At 38.9% G+C, this 23,382-nt stretch overlaps 1 protein-coding gene across 3 annotated transcripts; it reads left to right on the forward strand.

Moving 5' to 3' along the window:
• The first annotated feature begins 31 nt into the window (after positions 1–31).
• Positions 32–22,966, forward strand: STRADB (STE20 related adaptor beta). Of its 3 annotated transcripts, none has more exons than XM_044768442.2 (12): positions 32–336; positions 3,280–3,380; positions 7,291–7,371; positions 12,904–13,003; positions 15,984–16,105; positions 17,328–17,436; positions 18,263–18,386; positions 19,926–20,097; positions 20,394–20,498; positions 20,658–20,902; positions 21,588–21,630; positions 22,139–22,966. In XM_044768442.2, the coding sequence occupies exons 2-12, from the start codon at positions 3,369–3,371 to the stop codon at positions 22,280–22,282; spliced, it is 1,257 nt and encodes a 418-aa protein (XP_044624377.1). In that variant the 5' UTR covers positions 32–336; positions 3,280–3,368; the 3' UTR covers positions 22,283–22,966. The 3 variants fall into 3 exon arrangements, with proteins under 3 accessions (XP_044624377.1, XP_044624379.1, XP_044624380.1); XM_044768444.2 differs by having other exon boundaries at positions 84–336; positions 22,115–22,966; XM_044768445.2 differs by lacking the exon at positions 21,588–21,630 and having other exon boundaries at positions 84–336.
• The last annotated feature ends 416 nt before the right edge of the window (positions 22,967–23,382 follow it).

Raw genomic sequence — 23,382 nt, forward strand, 5'->3', positions numbered from 1 at the left:
CCGCCCCCTCATCTTCAGGAGTAGTAGTTTCGCGTCTGCTCCGCCCCCAAGCTCGAATGCCCCGCCCCCTAGCAGCCTGGCCCGGGGCGAGAGGCGGGGCCGCGACCGTGGGCCGGGTAGGGAGAGTGCCGTGCGGGCCCGCTGCCTGGGGCTGAGGCAGAGGTCCGGGCTGGCAGCCCCAGAGCGGGTTGCGCCGCCTTCCCGTGCCCCGCGGCCCGCGCTGGGAGCGGGCCTTGCGCACTCGCCTCGCCCCTCGGCGGGCCGGGTTCCTGCGCCCGCCTTGGGCCCGCACCGCCGGCCGCCTGAGGAGAGTCGCTGGCCGCGGTCGCCGCCAGGGTAACGAGGGGAGACCAGGCCGGGCAGGGAGGGTCGGGGCCGCTGGGGACGTGAGGCAGCGCGGCTCGGCCCGCGCTCTCCGGGAAGCCCGAGGCTGGAACTCGCCGCCCCTCGTCGAGCGCGAGCCCGGGCGGCCGGCGGGCCGGGGCGGGAGTCCGCTGGCGTGGCGAGCGGTCCCCGCGCCCGCTCCGCTCCGCCCGAGCCCCGGGCCGCCCCCCTCCCCGCGCCCGGCGGCGCGGCACCTGCGGGCCGGTGGGCGGGGCGAGGTGCGGGGCGGCGGCGCCAGGTGCGGGCCGGGCAGCCCGCGGCGCTCTGCCCTCTGGTCTCGGGACCCAGACGCCTCGGGGCCGCCTTCTGCCGGGTGCCCACGGTGCCCCCGGGCGGGACTCGGAAGCAGCCTTTACAGCGTTAAGTGTCCAAGCGTCGTGTCGCGCTCGGCGTTTAAGTTGAGCGTCGTGTTTTTCCCTCGTGGGTTGGTTGTGTCAAGTACCCTTTTCCTTAAAACTTGATCAGGAATCGTGACGCGCCGCCTACCCGGCACCGCCTGGCACATAGTAGGCGCTAGTAAATACTTTTTGAAAGCGTGAGTCACCCTACTAAGTTTAGAAAATTCTACGCAGTGGTGCGTCGCTATAATTTTTGAGATCACTTTGAAAATTACTGTCATTTTAAAGCTCAACAAAGAGACTTAAATCGGGTTTTTTTTTGCCCTCCCTGTAACAGTAGCCTCTGATGGATCCTTAACTCAAAACCCGAGTTGTGTAAATAGGTACGCCCTCTGATTTTCAGAGGAAGTGTTAACCTTTCAGACTGAAGCCTTCGGACGAACCGTTCTGTTATGGAACAAATTTAAATCATTTATAAAGCTATATCCTAATTAACTTTTCAGATGCAAGTGCAAGGGACCACACTGATGGGCTTGTGAATACATTTAGAAATATGGGTCTCAAGTATGATTTTTTTAAAAAGGACTTATATTCATACCTAGTGAAAGAGCATGCAGGAGGAAATTCTGACAGCAAATCTATCCCCCTCTACCCAGGTGCAGCTGCTGCCCAGACCTCAAAATGTCTTGTAACTGGTCTGGCATATCTAGAGCAAACGTCCTTGGGATTAAACCACCCCCTGGGGACAACCTCTTTAGTATTAACAGTTCTCACAGATTGTATTGGGGTCTTCCGAGTTTTTCTGAAAAATAGATAATGTAATGGAGTTTAAAGTTTTTTTGTTGTTTAAGAAAGAACTTACTAATGTTAAGTGGAAAAAGCAGGAAACAAATCCTGATAACCAGAAAATGCAGTTAATTATGACATCCCTAATCTTTCTGCTTATGGGAACGTAAGCTACAAGTGGTCTCAGCCTTGTCTGACCTGATCACCAGTGAGTGTCCCCAGTGCCCAGCATGGTGCCTGACCCGTGATAGGCATTCATTAGACACTTGTGGCGTGCAGACTTCGCTGTTTCAGATAAAAGTGTAATGACTTTCTATCTGTGTCTAGTTTCTTCATTTACTTGGCTATTTCCTTAGAATAAATTACTGTAAGTGAGAATTTTACTGGGTCAAAACGTAGAACATTTTCATGGTTATCAAAACATTGCCAACTTGCTTTCCAAATGAGCCTTACCATTTTGCGCTGCCACTGGTAATATCTGAGTACCTTTCAGAGCATCCTCTCAAGCTCTTATGTTGATACAATGTTTCATAGTTATGAGTACTTTCGGATGAAGGATCTCAAGCATCCTGGAATGTGGGCAGGGAAGGCAAAAGGGGGGAACCCTTTTGTGACACAGCAAGCCCCAGCCCCTTAAATTGATGATAATGAATGGCAGGTGACAAAATAATCATAGCCTTTCAGGTTCTTCCTCCTGATTCTACCTTGGTTTGTAATGAACGTCCTGAATAAATTCACGTCTTTCTGTGGCAATAAAATTGGATACTTCTCTGTAGTATCTATGGTTTACAAAATCTTCCTTTTCTTTCCCATTTTGCTCAGTTATTTGCAGATGGCTTGCTCAAACTTGGGGACTTAATTAAAATGAAATAATGAAACAATTTAGACGAAAGAGATGGTATTGGTTAGGTGTAAGGGAAGACCCAGGCACTAGCAAGATTAGAACATTGCCACCCTTTCTATTAGGAAAGATCTGGAAACTTTTGGTGGTGCTTTTGTACCTCCTTGAATCTGAAGGAGTTAGTATTTTAAATCTCTGAATCTGTTGCAGAGTCTTCATAACTATTGAGAGTAATACTCTATTAGTGAAAGTGGACAGGAATTATTTGCATAATAATCTGCATGTCTTTCATATGTGTCAACAAATTCAAAGAGGAATAGAATTGAGAACTAAAAATCATAAGGTAAAAAATATTCACCCTACAGAAAATGTTATTTTCACATGAAAACTGAAAAAACTTCTTTTTTAAAACATGACAAGGAAAGTTATTCTAGTCTGTTACCAATCCTGATTCTTTCCCAAATTTTCTGGTCAGGGACCCCAAATGATTTCATGGTTAGTCCGATCAAGAAGCTTTGGAAACTTCAAAGTTTACTGATAAGTGAAACCATTGGAAATTCTTAGGGTATATTTGTTAACTGGCACCATTTATATCAAAAGTGGGTTCAACATTGCTCTTCGATAATGCTTTCACATTTGCTTAGGGTTTTTTTAAAAAAAAGTACAGAAAAGATACGGAAGGAGAGATGCAGGTATGTTGAGGCTTTGGAAATACTCAGACCCTCCTTCAACTTCACTGCCTTTCTGTTGTGATGTCAGATCCCAAATAGTGTTCAGTAAACGGAAGTGCTCTTTAAAGACGCTTTTCAGCTATGTCTCTAGTGCTTGTGTTAAAGAATAGCTGCCTAGATATCGTGTGGGTTTGTGGCAACTCGTTCTTCAAGGAACTTTTCTGTAAATCTAAACTATCCTTGCTTTTGTTTTTTATAGTACGATATTTCTGCATCTTGAAGATAAAGCAAAAGTCTTCTTTGGAATAGATGGATTTTTTGTCATTTTCTGTGAACTAAAGCGATTCAATGTCTCTTCTGGTAAGTTGTTGTCACCATGGATCTAATTTTGTGCCATCAGAGTAGTTGTTGGTACAGAGCCATAAAACAAAAGCATATTCTGATGGGACATTCTTAGCTTTGAGATGTTATGTTGACCTGAATGACTTCTGTCTTAAGAAATGAGTTAAATTCTCATTGAGTTTTTGTCTCTTTCAAAAAGAGCTTCTCCTATACTTTTCTGAGATACTCATTCTTCTATTCCTTTGTCCCATACCCGCTTTTTCTCATACGTAGGCTGTTCTTGGATATGCCTCTCCCATCCAGTTAGCTATGCCTTATCCTTCAAATCTGTCAAAAATCCCTTTTACAGATTTCCATCTGACTAAAGGCAAGCTTTAAAATAGTATTATAAATAAGCCCCTTGACTTAACAACAAGACAAAAAACCTTTGGATCGATGTATAATATGATGTATAGATACCAACTTGTTTTCTCTTTGTAGTACATTCATGGTATCTACTTGAGGTAGTTTTAGGACTTTCATTATATAGAATATAATATAATATTTGAGTATTTGAATTATATTAAAGTAGTGATTGTTTAAAAAGTGATGAGTGCATTTGTATGATGATTTATAGTTTACAAATACTTTCATACATTATATCTCTTTCAGTCTTCACAATTATGAGTGAGTGGCAGGGCAGGTGGTATAATCTTCATTTTGAGTTTGGCCCAATATTGCAAAGAATTAGAGCCAAGACTCGAACTCCTATCTGCCAATCCACTCTATCATTTTCCAAGTCTGAGAGGCAGAACTATGAAATTAGGAGACTGTATTGTCAGTTATATGGAAAATACAGAATACATTTACTTTATGTTTAACATAAAACTTTCTACTAAAAAGGAAGCATTATATATCTGAAAAAACATTGAAGTGAAATACCTACCTCATTTTCTAAAGCAGGAATTGGCCAATTTTCTATAAAGGGCCACATTGTATTTGTGTGCTATGTGGTCTCTGTTAAATTACTCTTCTGTTGTGCTATGAGAACAGCCATTGGCGATATGTAAGTGAATGAAAGTGGATGTGTCTCTGTTACAGCAAAGCGTTATTCATGCAAATAGGTCGTGGGTCAGTTTGACTCATGGACCCTAGTTTACTGATCCCTGCCCTAAAGGATTATGTAAGACTAACAATTTTATTTCAATTTGTAAGCTGGAGGAGGTGCAAAAGGGCATTTGATAGAGGAAGGTGCTGAGATTCAGAGGACTGTGTGGCTGCCCAGGGCTTCCAAATTTTGGAAAAAGGATATCTTACTTAATCTATTATTCCATAATTATGGATTTTGTCAAAAATAATAGAAAATGATAATAGGTGATTTATGTTCATTCAGTTTGTTAATAATTTTACTTTAAATTATATTCTTTCTTTAATGATGAAATATTTCCATCTTTTGAATCAGAATAATTCATGTTTTTGCCTAAATGAGATATTTGTGTGAGATCAAGTTGCTGTTTTTACTTATGAAGGATTTCTCCCCATTCAAGTTTTACCCTCTGTTTGAGAGCTAAGAAATGGTGTTTTCAAAGGAGCAGCATAAGTTAAATATTTTCCTTCAGATTCTCTACAGAGTATAACTGCTTTTCACTTGGCTATTATGGTGATGGATAAAAAATTACATTCAGAAGTATTTGGAGGGACCTTTCTTCTGGATGGTTTAAAATGATTGTGCTGCCTAACAGAGATTAATGTGTCAATTTTTCATGAGCTTTTATATTCACCAGCGTCCAGTTAATTCAGCGTGGATATAAAAATGTTTTGAAGGGTAAGATATGGCTATTTTGTGATTTTTTATAACCTAGGTAGCTAGTAAACATGCTAACATTTTTTAGGAGGCATCAGCAAAAATATTCTGCCTTATAATGCTGTCTGGTTTTAGCTGTTTTCATATTTAATAGTGACCACTTTCTTGCACTGTGAGAATTTTATATAAAGATAATGAAATGGAAGTCTACCCTATTGTTTTATAAGATGTTTTCTGTATTTCTATAAACTGAAAACATGGATCACAACTCTTATTTTGAAAATAAATTAAGATTGATTTAAGTTTTAAAAAATGTTCCCAATATGTCTTAAATTAACTTCTCATCCATCAAAAAAAGTGATGGGCATTTTTTAGAGAGAGATTTTTTTTATATGCTTGAACATATTTTCATAGCTATGTCAGGGGTCCCTCCCAAGACCACTTCTGGGTTTGGTGATGTGCTAAGAGGACTCGCAAAACTTAGCATATGATCATACTCAAAACTAAGATTTATTACAGCAAAAGGATACAAAGCCAAATCAGCAAAAGGAAAAGGTACTCACAGTGAGTTTTGGAGGAAACCAGCATAAACTTCCAAGTAGGATGTGCTTAGTTCCCCCAGAGTTGTGACATCTGTGAATCATTGCTCACCAGGGAAGCTCATTAGAGACCCATTCTCAGGGGTTTTATTGGAGATTGGTCATGTAGGTACCTTCTGCCAACAGGTAACAAAATTCCAGACTCCCAGAAAAAAAGCAGGTGTTCAGCATCAACCATATTGTTGGCACAGACAGTTCAGGCATGGTGAGCTGTTCTTATCAGGGAATGGTGGGAACCCTCCACAAACCCAGGTTCCCAGCTACCAGCCACGGGTCAGATTTGCAAACAGGCTTTTCTGATGGTGGTAGTTCTAGGCCTGCTGTGTTAACTATCTCCTACACAATGGTGTTAATGATTATTGTGAAAAATTCAGGGTAAATGTTGCAAAATATATATAAATGTCAAATATAATATATAAATGACCTAAGTAGTGGTTATTTTCAATATAAGTAGCAGTAATAAGTATCTTCACAAACTGATATTGTAAATTTTATTCACTCTAGACAAACCAGTAGGAACTTTACAAAGAAAATGATTCTATAGCTATTTGACGTTGTTAGCTTCTGTTCTTCAGGGGTGAGTTTTACATAAAACAGTGGGGAGATATATATCAAATTATTCTCATAAGATTGATAAAGTATACAAACTGTAGGAATTCAACTTAAAATAATCAGTAAATCAGGCAAACTGGGAAAGTGATTAATTTGATTAATGAGAAATTCTGACATATTCTAAAAGGAAGGAAGTTTCATTACTTTTAAGTAACTGACTACAAAGTGTTAATGGATGGGCTTACAGACTCATTTGATATTAGTACTTTAATGTTATATAGAAATGAATGTTCATGAGATGCTCGAAAATGATTTATTGTAGAAGACTCTTTCATACAATTTGCTTATACTTTTCTTTTGATGTATCTTTTCTTGCTAAATAGTATAAGATCAGCTTCACTCCATAATTGATGACAAGATAAATCAACTGTAGGTCTTACGTTTCTTTATTGGTAATATGTGATAATAGGACCATGGATTAAAATGCAGGAAAATATAAATTGTGATAATGGAACTAAGTCTCTTAATTTGCTTTGAGTTGAAGTTACAGATGATTACCACCTTAAGAAACAAATACACTCAATGTGTCGTTTAATGTGGATAAACATGGTTCTGACACTTAAGGGAAAAAAAATCTGAGGAAAATGATTATAATGAGTACAGCAGAATAATTCTTAGCTAAATATTCAAAAGAAAACTGCAAAGATAATACAAGGTAAACATTAACACCAGCTGTAAAAATGAATTGCTATTATGACCTCCAGAGGAGAGGACAAGGGTCAGAGATGGCTCCAAGTAAAGCTGTAACAGGAGATTTGTCTGCTGCACACCCAGCTCTTTCCCATACTGAGTGCCTCCACGGCGTAGATCCCGTGCATGCTGCCCTTTCTCTCTGCTCCTCACCCCAGTCACCAGACCTCTTTGTATCCACATGCCACCCCTGCTTATCTTCTGACTTATTTTTCACTTATTTAATGCATTTCTGAATTTCCAGGATTGTTTCTGCATTTCACGAACACAAGTTGAATCACTCAGACCTGAAAAACAGTCTGAAACCAGTATCCATCAACACTTGGTAAGAAAATGATTGAGTACAATTAATGCTCCTCCTTTGCCTTCTGTAAAACCATTCACTCCCGGTTCTCCTGTATCTCTTTTTTTGTTTGTTTTTTTGAGGAAGATTAACCCTGAGCTAACTGCTACCAATCCTCCTCTTTTTGCTGAGGAAGACTGGCCCTGAGCTAACATCCGTGCCCATCTTCCTCTACTTTATATGTGGGTTGCCTACCACAGCATGACTTGCCAAGTAGTGCCACGTCCGCATCTGGGATCCGAACCGGCGAACCCCAGGCCACCAACACGGAACGTGTGAACTTAACTGCTGCGCCACCCGACCGGCCCTGTATCTCTTTCTTTACATGTCTTTTACTACGTCTTCTTCCTCTACTCCAGCTGTTCTCTAGAAGCCTGTTATTGGCCTAAACTGCCTCTCCCTGAGCAGCTCACCTATTCCTATCACTTTAGTTGCTCAGATTTCAGATTGTCCTAGAGCTTAGGTTTTCCTTCAAGTCAAGAGAGGACCCTGGCATCAAGTGGGACTGGTGATTCTAAAATTTTTACCTGCAATCCTGGGCTCTTTCCTGGGCACCAGGTGTCCATAGAATACCTCAGGTTAGAGTTTTCAAAGGCATCTCTACACAGTTTGAGTCAAACCGTAATCAAACTTCAGCACCCCATTGTATTTCCTGCTTGGCTAATGAAACCCATCTACTAAGTCACCCTACCTAGAAACTGTGGAGTTATCCTCACACTGCCTCTACCTCTGCCCGCACGTCTGGTTATACGCCAAGACTTGCAGATCTGGATTTGAAACGCCCTTGAGTCCATCCCCTCCTTCGCCTCATCACTGCTACTGCTCAAGTCTCATCATCTCTCACCTGGACGGTTGCAGGTAGACTCACTGCCTCTAGTTTTCTAGACACACGTTTAACCTCTCACCATGCACATCAGTATTCAACACTGTTACCAATACGGGCCTGCCTGTGTCACTTTCCGGCTTTAAAACTTCCAGTGGTTTCCTAAAGCCTCTGGGATAAGGCCTAAACTTAGCATGGTATACGGACTCTGAATGCGGTGGAATATGTCTAATTTTTGAGTTTCATTTCTTGCTGCTCAGTCTTAGCACATACTCTTCTTTCTGCTTGAATACTCTTCTCCCTTTTCTGCCTCTAAAATTCCTCCTCATCCATACCGAGTTGGCTCAAATATCACATCTCTGAAGCCATTCCTCTTGTACCTTTTATTCCATTATGCTCTTACATATCTTAGACATTCCCATAAGATGGCATTTCCTGTATTATCTCATAATGATTGATGTATGTGTCTCTCCAACTATAATGTGATGCCCCTAAAATAGGCATCCTGTCTTTTCCATCTTTATCTCCCCTGGGCAACGCCTGATAATATTTTTTAAAACATGCTTTGCAATATATATTTCTCTGGGATCTTTCCCTGCCTTAATCCTTACTCTATACTGCAGTTCTTACTACAAAAGGGAACCTGCCTTGCAAATGTATTATTTCCTACAAATTAAGGTAATCCCAGTCAATCCTATTTGTAAATTAATCCTGATCCTATCTTCAATTGTCTTCGTTTTGTCATTTCACTTTTTACTCACTAATACTCTAAAGTCTTCTCGTTACCTGCCCTTTTGTACAATAGGATGTAGTGTCTAATCCTAGTTTTCATTCAAGTGTTATCCTTCAGATTGAGGTAGTGTTCAGAGAGCAGAATGTCTGTTGTCTCCTTGCTGAGGCCTAGAACTCAGGAAACTTCCACAGGTGCTGCTGCTACTTTTTATAATTGTGCTAAAATACACAACTTAAAATTTACCATTTTTAAGTGTATAGTTGAGTGGTATAAAATACATTCATAATGTTGTGCAACCATTACCATCATCCGACTCCATGACTCTTTTCATCTTGTAAAACTGAAACTCTGTTTCCATTAAACAATAACTCCCCATTCCCTCTTCCTTCCCAGCCCCTGGCAACCACCATTGTACTTTCTGTCTCTATGATTTTGACTACTCTAAATACCTAATATAAGTGGAATTGTACTGTATTTGTCTTTTTGTGACTGAGTTATTTCACTTTCCATAATGTCCTCAAGGTTCATTCATGTTGCAGCATACTGCAGAATTTCCTTACTTTTTCTTTTTGGTGAGGAAGACTGGCCCTGAGCTAACATGGGTTGCCAGTCTTCCTCTTTTTGCTTGAGGAAGATGGTCTCTGAGCTAACATCTGTGCCAGTCTTCCTCTACTTTGTATATGGGACGCTGCCACAGACTCGCTTGATGTGCGGTGCACAGGTCCGTGCCAGGATTCCGAACCTGCAAACCCACACCGCCAAAGCAGAGTGCGTGAAGTTAACCACTATGCCACCGGGCTGGCCCCTAGAATTCCCTTACTTCTTAAGGCTGAATAATATTCCATTGTATGTATATACCATATTTTGTTTATCCATTCATCTGTTGATGGACATTTGGGTTGCTTCCACATTATAGCTATTGTGAATAATGCTGCTATGAACATGGGTATACAAATATCTCTTTGAGATTCTGATTTCAGTTCTTTTGGTTATATATACAGAAGTGGAATTACTGGATCATATGGTAATTCTATTTTAATTTTTTAAGGAAACACCATACTGTATTACACAGTGGCTGTACCATTTTACATTCCCACCAACAGTGCACAAGGGTTTCAATTTCTCAACATCCTCACCAACACTCATTATTTTCTGTTTTCTGATAGTTGCCATACTAATGGGTGTGAGGTGGTATCTTCTCATTTTGATTTGCATTTCCCTAATGATTAGTGAAATTGAGAATCTTTTCATGTGCTTTTGGCTACATGTCTGTCTTCCATAGAGAAATGTCTATTCATGTCCTTTGCCTATTTTTGGATTAGGTTATTTGCTTTTTCTATTGTTGAGTTTTAGAGTTTGTAGTTAGTTTTAGGAGTTCTTAGATATTCTGGATACTAACACATTATCAGATATGTGATTTACAAATATTTTCTCCCATTCTGTGGGTTGCCTTTTAACCTTGTTGATAGTGTCTTTTGATGTATAAGATTTTTAAATTTTCATGAAGTCCAACTTGTCTATTTTTTTTGTTTTTACCTGTGTTGTTGGTGTCACATCCAAGAAATCACTGCCAAATTCAATGTCTTGAAGCTTTTGTCCTATGTTTTCTTCTTAGAGTTCTATTGTTTTAGGTCTTAAATTTAGATCGTTGATCAGTTTTGAGTTAATTTTTGTGTATGGTGTTAGGTAAGGTTTCAACTTCATTCTTGTGCATGTGGATATACAGTTTTCCCAGCATCATTTGTTGAAAACACTATCCTTGCCCCACTGAATTATCTTGGCACCCTTGTCAAAAGTCACTTAACCATATACGTGAGAGTTTATTTCTGGGCTCTCTATTCTGTTCCATTGGTTTATATTTCTGTCTTTATCCCACTACCACACTGATTTGATTACTGTAGCTTTGTAGTAAGTTTTGAAATCAAGAAGAGTGGGTCTTCCAGTTTTGTTCTCTTTTTCAAGATTGTTTTGCTTATTCGGGGTCTCTTGAGATTTTAACAGTCTTAAATCTTCCAGTCTATGAACGTGAGATGTGTTTTCACATGATTTATGTCATCTTTAATTGCTTTCAGCAATGTTTTGTTGTGTTCATTGTACAGTCTTTCACCTCCTTAAGTTAATTTCTAAGTATTTTATTCTTTTTGATGCTATTGTAAATGGAATTGTTTTCACAATTTCCTTTTTAGATTATTCATTAAGCAGATCTTTTGCATTTTTAGGAAGCTTTAAAAAAGTCTAACACAGACAATGACCCTGCCATGATTTTTTGCTTTCTAATTCTTTAAGTAGTCATCAAATCAAAAAGAGAAGTGAGGTTAGTTTGGAATGATTTACTCTTAGGAAACCTATGCTGTCTTGTAGTGGTTACTATGTTGTTTTCTTAAGTGTCCATAATTCATCTATCTAGTAATTTGATATCACACTTTGCTGGGCAACTGCATCAAGCTTGCCTTTTTGTAGTTTTCTCCTTTTTTTGAAAAGTGGTCAGTGTCTGGCTGTTTCCATTCTGGTTTCTCATCCGAATTCTACTGTGTCTGCAAACTTAATATCCTAGATGTAATTGTCTTTGGCCTGGAGGGTTGAACCTGTCTAAAACAACCTGTTTGGGGCTTCAGCTACTTATTAACAACATATATGCCTCTTCTTGTTAAAGAAGACTATTCCCCTAATGGAGTAGATGGAAGCAAAGTAGAGGTTGATGAGTCTGATTTCAATCCATCGTCTGGTAACCTTATGGCATTTCTTCAAGCAGTGAACTGTAAGCCTCAGTTCATTCTGTGCTCTAGCATCCTGACAGGCTAACAGGTTATCACTTTAAATTTTTTACATTGTTGTATGCTCTTCTTTCTACCTCTTATATGTGTTCTTTAATTTGAGTTTATTTGAAGCCTATGTATTCTAAATAAATTAAATTGATTTATTTAGATTTCTTTCTTCACAGGGATCATTTTCAATTATATAGTAGAGTTTCTTTTTACAGTCTTTCGTCCCTCTTGAACAATATTCACCTTTATTCATCTTTAGCCATGAACTTATAATTATATTTTTTCTGCCCTCAAAAGTTTAGGGAACATGTTGAATCAAGGATGTAAAAAGTAGCACAATTCCAAGTACCTAGTAATGTCATTTCTAACCCTGTCTTCCTTCTCTCTACCTTGGAGGCAGTACTAAGATTCCTGCCACCTGCTGGTGCCTATAAAGACACTTAAGTGTCATTTGGAGTGCTGGTGTCCTTTGGAAGATCCTCATGGCTGTCATATGATGCCAGTGGTGTCGGCCTCTTCTTTCTGTTACATGCATGTTATTTTACTGACGCTGGGATCGGATGCAAACCCAGGACTGACTCCAAAGCACCCTGTGAGACCCCATTTTGGTACATGGTCATTAACTCAGGAGGTCTGTACTCTATTCTTCCATCTCTTGAGGTTTATTTTTCTTTGTCACCTCCCTTCTGATTCATTTCATCTCGTGAAAAACTTCTTCAGCAATTTCAGTGGGCTGCAGTGTGGAACTTGTTCCTTGACTGTTAACACCTCCACTGGCTGAGCAGGTACCTATATGCATAATAATATAACTGGCGACCAAGTTAGAATGTCCCTCACAGGTCCCTGCATCTACTCCCTTGATCTGTTTATTAGAGCCCCTGAAGATTTAACAGCCATTCTTAGCAACTCCTGAAAATGCTTACTGGAAGTTGTGCTGGGAAGTATTCTCCCCAACCTGTAAATCTGCTTTTCCTGCCATCTCCCGCTTTATAGGCTGATAGCTTCGGAACTAACATCAATTATTAGCAGCAACAAACTCTTTTTAGATCTTAAAGGAGTCTCTTAAGCCATCTTTCAGTGCCTTCCTACTGAGCACTTGTGTGTTTGAAAACACAGTATCTATGTTTTATATTGGGGTAAGGGACCAAAAAAGTTTATACCTATTTTGTTTTCATCTTTTTAAAACAATGCAGGTTGATGAGCCAACCCTTTCCCGGTTGCCTTCGTCCACTAGAACCAGTGAAGTGATCTGTTCCACCAATGTTTCTCACTATGAACTCCAAGTGGAAATAGGTAATAATCTGGATTTCACATAATTGACCCTTCATTGCTAGAAGTGAAATTGATGACAAAAAGATTGTTTTGTAGGCAGGTCTTTTTCTCTTGTCACCTATAGCATAAAACTAGATGTTAATTGTGTCATTCAAATGTATCTGTTAATTTTATATCTGTCCTAAAATAGTGGCCCAGTTTTTTCAAGATTGCTTTCTAAAAGTTTTATTTTTTCACTGAAGTATTTTTAGAGGAGGAAGACACTAAATAATCTAAATATTTTTAATTTGTGTCTTTATTGTGGGAAGCTTCTGATTTTATGTTTATAATATATACTGGGTATGAATTAAAATCAAATCACGTAAATCTTTTCAGGCACAGTCCTTTAACCAAATTACTTTTTTTAGCTGAAAAACTTACCTAAAGTCTCATCTGTAGTAGAAACCTTTCTCAGTTAAGCTTAGAACAGGATGGCTTATTGTTTATAGCCTTACGCACGTGAAACCTTTGAATATTCAGAAACATCTGTTAAACACTACAAACAGATACTATGTTAGGTGCTAGGGATATAAAGCCATGGAGAACACTTGAGGTGTTCACATCCTCTCTGGGAAGATGAACACGTAAGATAGCTTTGTTTTATGCACTAGAGGGTACCACAGTAGAGGTGTGCTGAGTGTTATGGGAACAGAGAAGATGGAGTATCCAATTATCCATCTTGACCCCTTGGGAGTCAAGAAAGATAGCAAAAAGCTGCTGGATCTTGAAGAATGAGGAAAAGTTTGTTAAATGTTCTAGGGAGGATTTTTGTTATAAACAACATAAAACAATCCTGACTAACTTAAGCTAAAGAGGACTTTTGTGAACAATATTGCTAACTCACTGAATAATTGGCTAGAGAAACAGGCTTGGAAGAAACCAGGAGAAGCTACAAGACTAGAGCTGCAACCAGGGCCACGGCATGGGAGCAGCCTAGTTAGGGTACTACCTCGTTAGGGTACTTACACCACCAGGCACTGGACCCCACTGCAGTAAGTTCTGACTGCCCCTGCCTCTTTATGTTACTCACTCCATCTTCCAGTTGGCCAAGCTTAGGTCATTGATCTTCTCATGCCAGAGTCAAGGAGACCAAGAGAGAATAAGGATCCGACCTTTTCTAAAATAACTCTGGTGGAAAATGCCCCCAAATTAGAAAGGAGGTTCAGATGGTGTCAATCCAAAAAAAGGTGAAAAATATTCACTTCCATAGGTGACTGAGAAAGGGTGGTTAGAGGGGGACTACAAGATACTCGCTCTGTGCCCAGAAGTGGGAGCAGAGGGAGAGTAAGGAGTGGTAGGAGATCAATCTGGAAAGGGAGGTTTCGAATACAGTGTGAAAGACTTCATATGGTGTGTTCAGAAGCTCAGACTCTGTCAGCCTCCACAACTTACCCACTTCATTAGTCAGAGGATTTAAGGCAGAAGTTTGGCATTTATCCTCTCTGTGATCCTCTCTCTGCAACATCGTGGAATAGTGATGATGGTAGCAATGCATCTCACAGGCATTACACTGAGTATTTTATATGCATTTTTTCATCTCACCCCTTTACCACTCCCATTTTGCAGATGAGGATACTGAGGCTCTGAGAATATAAGTAATGGTCATACAGCAAGTGATTTGAAAACAAGCCTTTCTGACTGCAGGGTCTAAGCTTTCAGCTGCTTCACTGTAGTACCTTTTATTGACAAAGTGCTGAGTTTAGAGGGACACCTGGCAGCGGTTACAGGCGGCAGTCTGGAAGATGTAGATCAGTATTTGCCACCAGAAGTATCCTCATCACCTGAGTCTTTTTGAAAATTGCCATGCCTGTGTCCCATCACAGACCTACTGAATCAAAACTCCTGGCCAATGGGACCTTGGCACAGGCTTCAGAAGTAGTTCCCTCAGTAATTTCGGTGTGTGCCCTGGGTGAGAACACAGGGCGTAGTGAGGAAGTCACTGCACGTGTCCAGGGAGAGGGGACAGGACTTGATGCTGAGGAGGGGATGAATTTGAGACTAACTTCATTTAAAGATAAAAGTGGCAGAATGTGGTGACTGGAGAGAGGGAGGGAACTCACATTGAGTGGGTGCCTATTCATAGGTGTCACTCTGACACCAAAAGGCTGGCAACACCAAATGCGGACGAGTATGTCAAGCAACTGCGCCTCTTCTACATTGCCTGTGGGAATACAAATGCTTCAGCCACTTTCAAAAATAGTTTGGTAACTTATTGTTAAACATACATGACCCAGCAAGCCCATTCGCAGGTGTTTGCCAAAGAGAAGTGAAAACATATATCTACCTAAAGAATGTTTTTGCTGCTTTATTTATAGTCACCCAAAACTGAAAACAAACCAAATATCTATCTACTTATGAATGGATAAATTGTGGTATATCCATATGATGGATTATTACTCATCAATAAAAGGAAACTAACTACTGAAACATACAAAACATGGATGAATCTCGAAAGCAGCATGCTAAGTGAAAGAACCAGACACAAAAGACCACATTCCTTACGAGACCATTTATCTGACGAACAAAAATCACATGAGTGGTTGCCGGGGCCTGGGCGTGGGTGTCAAGGATTGTGAATAGCATTCCATTGCTTGAATAGATCACAACTTAGCCATTACAGTAGGTATGTAGTGGTGTATCGTTGTGGTTTTAATTTGCATTTCTCTGTGTTGAGCATCTTTTCATGTACTTATTGCCCATTCCTGTATCTTCTTTTGCAGATTGCCTATTTAATCTTCTGCCTGTTTTTTTAATTGGGTGGTTTGTCATTTTATAGAGTTGTAACAGTTCTTTATATACTCTAGATATAGAGTAGTTCAGTTGTAAATATTATTAACACTATCAATCAGTGGCTTGCCTTTTCATCTTTTCTTGAAAAGCAGAAGTTTTTAATTTTGATGAAGTCCAAATTATCAATTTTTTCTTCTATGGTTACTAACACGAGTTTTATGTCTGATTATAGGAAGAGGATTTGACAACTTGACTTCTGTCCATCTTGCACGGCATACTCCTACAGGAACACTGGTGACTATAAAAATTACAAATCTGGAGAACTGCACTGAAGAACGCCTGAAAGCTTTACAGGTAACAGTACGAAAAATTGATACATTTAATGTAATGTCTATTTGAGGAGATTACATATGTAAGAATTTTTTATTCCCCAAATTAATAGTTCTTTCTGTTAGATAAAGTAGATTTCTTTCTTCTAATAAACATGTAATTGTAGAATTGGAAAGAATACTTGGAAGTCAGATCCATGAAAGAACAAATACATTCAAACTTTGGTAACTACTATAAATTCTTTCAAATGAATATCATATTTGAAATGCTGGTCTGGAGATTTGCAAAGCTCCTGGTCGGTCTGATCACAAATAGCCAGATAGGGAAATAGAAAAAACAAAAGCAAACAGGCTCCTTTAATCCAGTTAAATAAAATTAACTTCTAAATTGAGAAATTTTGACAGAATTGCATTATCAGGAGTATTGTAATACCATTTTCATTGTTACTAATTGTTTTTGATATAAAGAGGGAAAGAATTTTGTAACATTGTCCCAATTTTTAAAATACTTATATGTGTACATGTATGTTGTGGAGAAAAAAGGATTGGAAGAAATTATACTGAAATATTAACAGTGGTTCTCTCTGTGATACAGTGTTAGAAGTGACTTTTATCTTCGTATTTGAATTTTTTAAAAGATTGGCACCTGAGCTAACAAGTGTTGCCAATCTTCCATTTTTTTTTCTTTTTCTGCTTTTTCTCCCCGAATCCCCCCAGTACATAGTTGTATATTTTAGTTGTGGGTCCTTCTAGTTGTGGCATGTTGGACGCTGCCTCAACGTGGCCTGATGAGCAGTGCCATGTCCACGTCCAGGATCCGAACCAGTGAAACCCTGGGCCGCCGAAGCAGAGTGTGCGAACTTAACCACTCGGCCACGGGGCCAGCCCCATCTTCATATTTTTATGTATTTTTAAATGTTTCTATAATAAGAAATAGTATAGTTATTAAGAGCATGACCTCTGGAGTCAGACTGTCTAAGTTCACATCCCACTTCCACTTCTTGTATTAATTATGTGCTCTTGGACAAGCTTTCTAACTTATTTCTAAGTGTCCTCTTCTGTAAAATGGGAATCATAATATCACATACTTCGTGTAGTGGTTGTGAGATTTAAAGAGATGACGGCATTAAGAACAGTGCTTAGTACTAATAAGCTCCATTAAGTGTTAGCTGCCACTACTGCTGTTATCTTCATCATACAGAGAAAAAAGTTGTTTCAAATGTGTTGTCTCTTGTGTGTTATCCTAGAAAGCAGTGATTCTATCCCACTTTTTCCGGCACCCCAATATTACAACTTATTGGACTTGTTTCACTGTTGGCAGCTGGCTTTGGGTTATTTCTCCATTTATGGCCTATGGTAAGAAAACTCATTTTAGATAAAATAATTCATAGTATAGCCTGGATGCTATAATTACAAGGATGAGTGGGATCTTAGATTTGTGATTTATTACTTTTAATTTATAAATCTGATGGCCAATTCTAGATTTCATGATATATTTCTATATCTGGTTCATGTTGAATTTTAGTCTTCGGAAGAAAGTAGAATAAGTCTGATGGTCAGTGAGACCCCCGTTGCTTCTCTGAGAAGTCATGCCTTTGCACAAGCTGTCTCTTCCCTTCCGTCTCCTTCCTCTCAGTAGAGAGCTACTACTGTTCTTCAAGCGGAACAAGTTTTTCCACCTGTGCACCATCCTATCCCTGTTTCTCTGCATTGTTAACTTACTTCACTGTGTTGTGAACATCTGTGTGTCCCTGTCTCCTTCCCTGCATTTGAGCTTCTTGAGGCAGGATCGTGTATTTTTCATTTTGTGTCCCCAAGTGCTCATACAGTGCCCACACAAAGTAGCGTTCAGTAGTGTGTTGAATGAATGAATGAATGGATTCTAGAGCTTTGATTTTTAGGGCAGCTTTTGTGAATTACCTCTGGATTTAAAAAATATATATGCACACAATATGTATTTTTTTCAGTCATTTTGAAAATTATTTCTCTTTCCTAATCTTTAGAGCGTCATGAAAAAAGTCTTTTTAAAAGCTTCTTGAAGGAAAATTACCTTTGCTAGGAAGGTAATTAGGCTCTAAATGTAACAGGTGTATGTGCGTTTACAGTTGACAATAACATTTAAAACAGCTAGAAGCAAAATCACTTTCAATGCTCATTTAAAGATTTCAGGGGTTTCTTTCAGGTTCAGCAAGTCAACTCTTGAGGACTTACTTTCCTGAAGGAATGAGTGAAACTTTAATAAGAAGCATTCTCTTTGGAGCAGTGAGAGGGTTGAACTATCTGCACCAAAATGGCTGTATTCACAGGTATTGACTTATTTGGGTTTTACAAAATGAAAGAGTTTTAGTGGAAGAAATCTTTGGGGGAACTTTCAGGAAGGTGCAGTTGAGTGTTAGAGAAGAGGGATAGGACACTCCTGGATGAAACCGAGGGAGGAAGGAGCCATGGATACGGCGGATGCTGACATTTGTTCGTTCAGTAGGAGTGTCGGACTGCCTCCTCTGTGCCAAGCACTTGCTCAGTGCTGGGCAGCCCCTGCCCCCGGGAGCACGGTCCCAACAGGGAGGGGTGCAAGAACCCGTCTGTCTTTGGTGTGAGCTTAGGGAGTGGGGACCTAGCCAACTCTTTTGTTTTGTTTTGTTTTTCTTAAGCAAGTAAAGAGCTGCTTTGTCTGCTTTTCAGCTTTATGTCATATTTACATCATGTACAAATTGTAACTAAACCTTTCTTTGATTTCTTAAATACTTTGCAGCACCTTGAGATTATCATACTAAATATCAGTTCTCTTGTTACCAAACTGTAGATACAGAAGTAATTGGCTGAATGTTAAAAACAGTGCTGTTCTAAGATACATTGGGACTCTTGTTTTCCTTTTTAAGTTACCTTTTTTTTTCTTTTGAAGATTGGCACCTGAGCTAACAACTGTTAAATCTTCTGTTAAATCTTCCTTTTTTTTTCCTGCTTTTTTCCTCCCCAAATCCCCCCAGCACATAGTTGTGTATTTTTAGTTGTAGGTCCTTCTAGTTGTGGCATGTGGGAGGCCGCCTCAACACGGCCTGATGAGCGGTGCCATGTCCACGCCCAGGATCCGAACCAGTGAAACCCTGGGCTGCGGGAAGCAGAGTGTGCCAACTTAACCACTCAGCCATGGGGCTGGCCCCTTTAAGTTACTTTTAAATAAGTTTGTTTTCTTGTTGTTTGTTTCAATTTCCTTGAAGCTTTTTTTCTTACTATTTTTGGTTTTTTAGCAGCATTCCAGTTAACTGAAGATTTCTAACCAAGTGTATTCTAATTAATCAAGGTTTTATTACACTTTACCAGACCATTGGCCATCCTGCTCCATTAGTTTCCAAATTCAGTGTGGTAGATGAACAATAAGGCTCTTTCATAATTTATTTGACAAAGGAAATTTTTATATAAGACATTTTTATAAATGATGTGAATCCCATGAGAGGATGCCTTTTATTGGATAATAATTGCATTTAACTTTAAATTCTAACATTATGCTTCAAATATTATTTGATTTTTTTAGACTTCTTGTTTTGCAACAGCATCAGTAAAACAGTGAAATTAATAATTTGCTTCCATTCCTAGTTTGAAACAAATGTTACCACTTCCAAATAAGTAGCTTTCAGTTGTGTCTTCCCTTGTTCTAATGCCATATTAAATAGCTGAAAGGATTCCTTGATTCCTTGAACATTATATATATATATATATATATATATATCAGTGTGCTATTTTGTAAAGAGTATTTAATTTCCAAGAGAATACATGGATTTGTTCTGACCAAATTTTTATTCATTGGCCAATTTCTTAGTATTTAGGATTGTTTCTTTTTGTTCTAGGAGTTTTAAAGCCAGCCATATCCTCATTTCTGGTGATGGCCTAGTGACCCTCTCTGGCCTGTCCCATCTGCGTAGTCTGGTTAAGCACGGACAGAGGCATAGGGCTGTGTATGACTTCCCACAGTTCAGCACGTCAGTGCAGCCGTGGCTGAGTCCAGAACTACTGAGACAGGTCAGGTGTGGCCGTTGCATTGGGTTGTCTGTGCGTCTCAAGTGTCTTCTGAGCTTGACTGAAGGACAGTTGTACCCTTATATTTGGGTTCGCGAATGGCCTACTGCAAGGCTTTTTTATTTTTCTTGTGAAAATTATGATGTAAGGAATTTTTAAATGTATACCATATGTTAGGTATATCTTGATTTCTCACTTATGACTTTTTCCACTATTGTTCACCATTCTTTATCATAAAAAAGGACTTATATGTAACTTTTTATTGTTATTTACACTAAAGGACTTTAACTGTTCTACAGGATTTACATGGATATAATGTAAAGTCAGACATTTACAGTGTTGGGATTACAGCATGTGAACTGGCCAGTGGGCAGGTACCTTTCCAGGACATGCACAGGACTCAGGTAAATGCTACTAAAATCCCTGAACTATTTTCCTTTTGTAAGATCCCGTATATTCTAGATGATGTCTGTTAAACATCTTTGCTGTAGACTCTTAGGATCTTTATTATTGTTTTACTATTTTGCCTGAAAAGGGTTGAAAGAAATCTTTCTTTCTTTTAGATGCTTTTACAGAAACTGAAAGGTCCTCCTTACAGCCCTTTGGATATCAGTATTTTCCCTCAGTCGGAATCTAGAATGAAGACTTCCCGATCAGGTGTGGACTCTGGCATTGGAGAAAGTGTCCTTGTCTCCAGTGGAACTCGGACAGTAAATAGTGACAGATTGCAAACGCCATCCTCAAAACCTTTCTCTCCTGCCTTCCTGAGCTTAGTGCAGCTCTGTTTGCAACAAGATCCTGAGAAAAGGTAATACTGGTCACTTCTAAATAGCATAAAGCATGTGTGTTTTATATTTTATAGAAGCTTTGTGATCTTCCCACCAAATCCAAATCTTTTATCAGTCTCTTGATCAAAAAATTATAGTCTAATCCAGAAAATATCAATGCTAAAAACAAGTAGAGACAATGAGCAGATGGGAAGACTGCTGGATTCGAAGTTCACACGCCTTGGGTTCCAGTCTCAGCTGCATCATTTCATAACCAAGTCACCTTGTAAAAATCAGTTAATCTTTCTAGTCATTAATTAGTGCATTTATGTTAAGACATTTAAGAAACTTCCCAGCAGTACAAAAATGTTAGTCACTACTATTATAATAATAGAAACTATTATCATAGATAACTGTATCTTGGCGTTAGTATTTTAGAAATAAGGTGTGTCTTATTTATCATTTTTTAGCCCCTTAATGCCTAGCATAGTCCCTTATAATTAGTAAGTGCCCAATAAATGTTGAATTAGGGACTAATTAAAGGATATCTCTAGAATTAATTCTTCCCGTTAGAATTGCTTCCTGATATATATTCTTTTTCCTTTTAATTTTTTAGTACTGGGTGTTATAGCTCTAAACCTAAGTTCTACCATATTTTTATACCTAAAAATCTACATTCTAATATGAGGTTCTATTTTTCTTAATCACTTTTTAAAAAAATTTCAGGCCATCAGCAAGCAGTTTATTGTCCCATGTTTTCTTCAAACAGGTGAGCTTATCTATCTTCTGCTATCTAGATGTTTTAAAATACTATTAAAAAGTCATTTCATTTCGTTGGCTTAATGGGACAGTTTGCTTACCAACATTCTTAATAATAATTTTCTTACAAGTAAAGTTAAAAACAAGGAAACTTTTTTTGGTAGTTGAATTATAGACTTTCTAAAATATTTTCATTCTGCAAAACAAAATGAGTAAAAGCAAACGGAATATCAGATGTTATTATGTCCTTAGCTTATATTTTGATTAATTTAGAGACATTTTATTTTTCTTTTTTGGCTAGAATTGATGAAAGGGCAAAATAATTCTGATAAAAATTAGTTTATTTGCTGTTACTTCTTCCTGTTTTTAGATGACCAGAGTCAAAGGCATTTTTAGTAAAAATACCTAAAAACAATTTTAAACGCTTTTAACATGATTTCTTTAAAAGTTATTTATTGCTAACAAAACTAATGTATTGATTTATGTACCAACAGCCTTATTTTGAGTTTCTTTGACAGATGAAAGAAGAAAGCCGGGATTCGGTCCTTTCCCTGTTGCCTCCTGTGGGTCACCAGCCGTCAGCAGTACTGCCCCCAGCCTCCCCTTGGGCTGAGCCGGAGTGTGACTTTCCTGATGACGAGGAATCCAGCTGGGAATTCTAGGGCTGCCAAATCCTTTTCCGTCCTGTATACTTGACACTCTCTCCCTGCTGCGCTTCCTTCTGGATTGCTAGGTACAAATACTAGAATTATACTTGAAAATACAGTTGGTGCACTGGAGAATCGATCGTTTCAAACCACTCTGTTCAGAGAGCAGGAGGTTATAGCCCTTTGGTCAGCTCAGAGTGTTGTTACAACTCCAGGGAAACTCCAGAATCATCGGTCTAGCTACATTTCGTGTCATCTGTTCTCAAGTTTTTTCCCAAGCTGTGACTAACTCCTCCTTGATCTCCTTGATCTCTCAGTATTGAGCCAGTTCAATTTTTCAGCATTTTGCTGCCCTCAGGGGAATGAGCCCTCAGAGGACACTGCTTCCAGGTACATTTTTTACTTCCAGATTCTCTAGCCTTTTTGATCAGCTATTGTTAGACCAACAGGCTAGTTTATCCTGGTATCAAACTCTTTTTTTGTAGAAGGGAAAATGTTTATACTTACCCATTTTCTTCTGTTAATACTTATGGTAATATCAAACTGAGCCTCACATTAAATGATTCACTTGAAATATAAAGAGGAGTTGTAATTTGCATTTTTTATTTTTAAGGGGCTAAAGTACCACTTTTCTACTTAAATTATAGATCCTAAATTCATGCACCCGGTGGGAGCTCAATAAAGATTTATTAAATTGAATTTCTGCTTTTATTTCTTTTCTTAGTGTGGTTTGACAAAGCTAAAAAACAGATTCTATTTCGTTTTGCCAAGGAAAGACCTTTCTCAAACAAATAGATTGACTCACGTAACGTAGTGAATTGGGTCCAGGCTGGTATTGATTCAGAAGGCAGAAGGTGTTCTGGCCCTTTATGTGATGATGATTCTCCTGTAGAGGGGATCCAACATATAAGGACATAGAGATCTTAATTAATGGTTTTACCTTATTAGCAGAAAAGAAATGCTGTGTCTCAAAAGGAGTATGAAGTTTGAACTGCGGTAAATTGGGACCCACCTCAGTTAGTAGATTTCCTTAATCTGTACACTCTTATTTAACATTACATTACAAATTATTTTTATTTTTTTATTTTTTATTTTTTTGAGGAAGGTTAGTTCTG

The sequence above is a fragment of the Equus asinus genome, chromosome 4 (assembly GCF_041296235.1).
Source record: "Equus asinus isolate D_3611 breed Donkey chromosome 4, EquAss-T2T_v2, whole genome shotgun sequence".
NCBI lineage: Eukaryota > Metazoa > Chordata > Mammalia > Perissodactyla > Equidae > Equus > Equus asinus.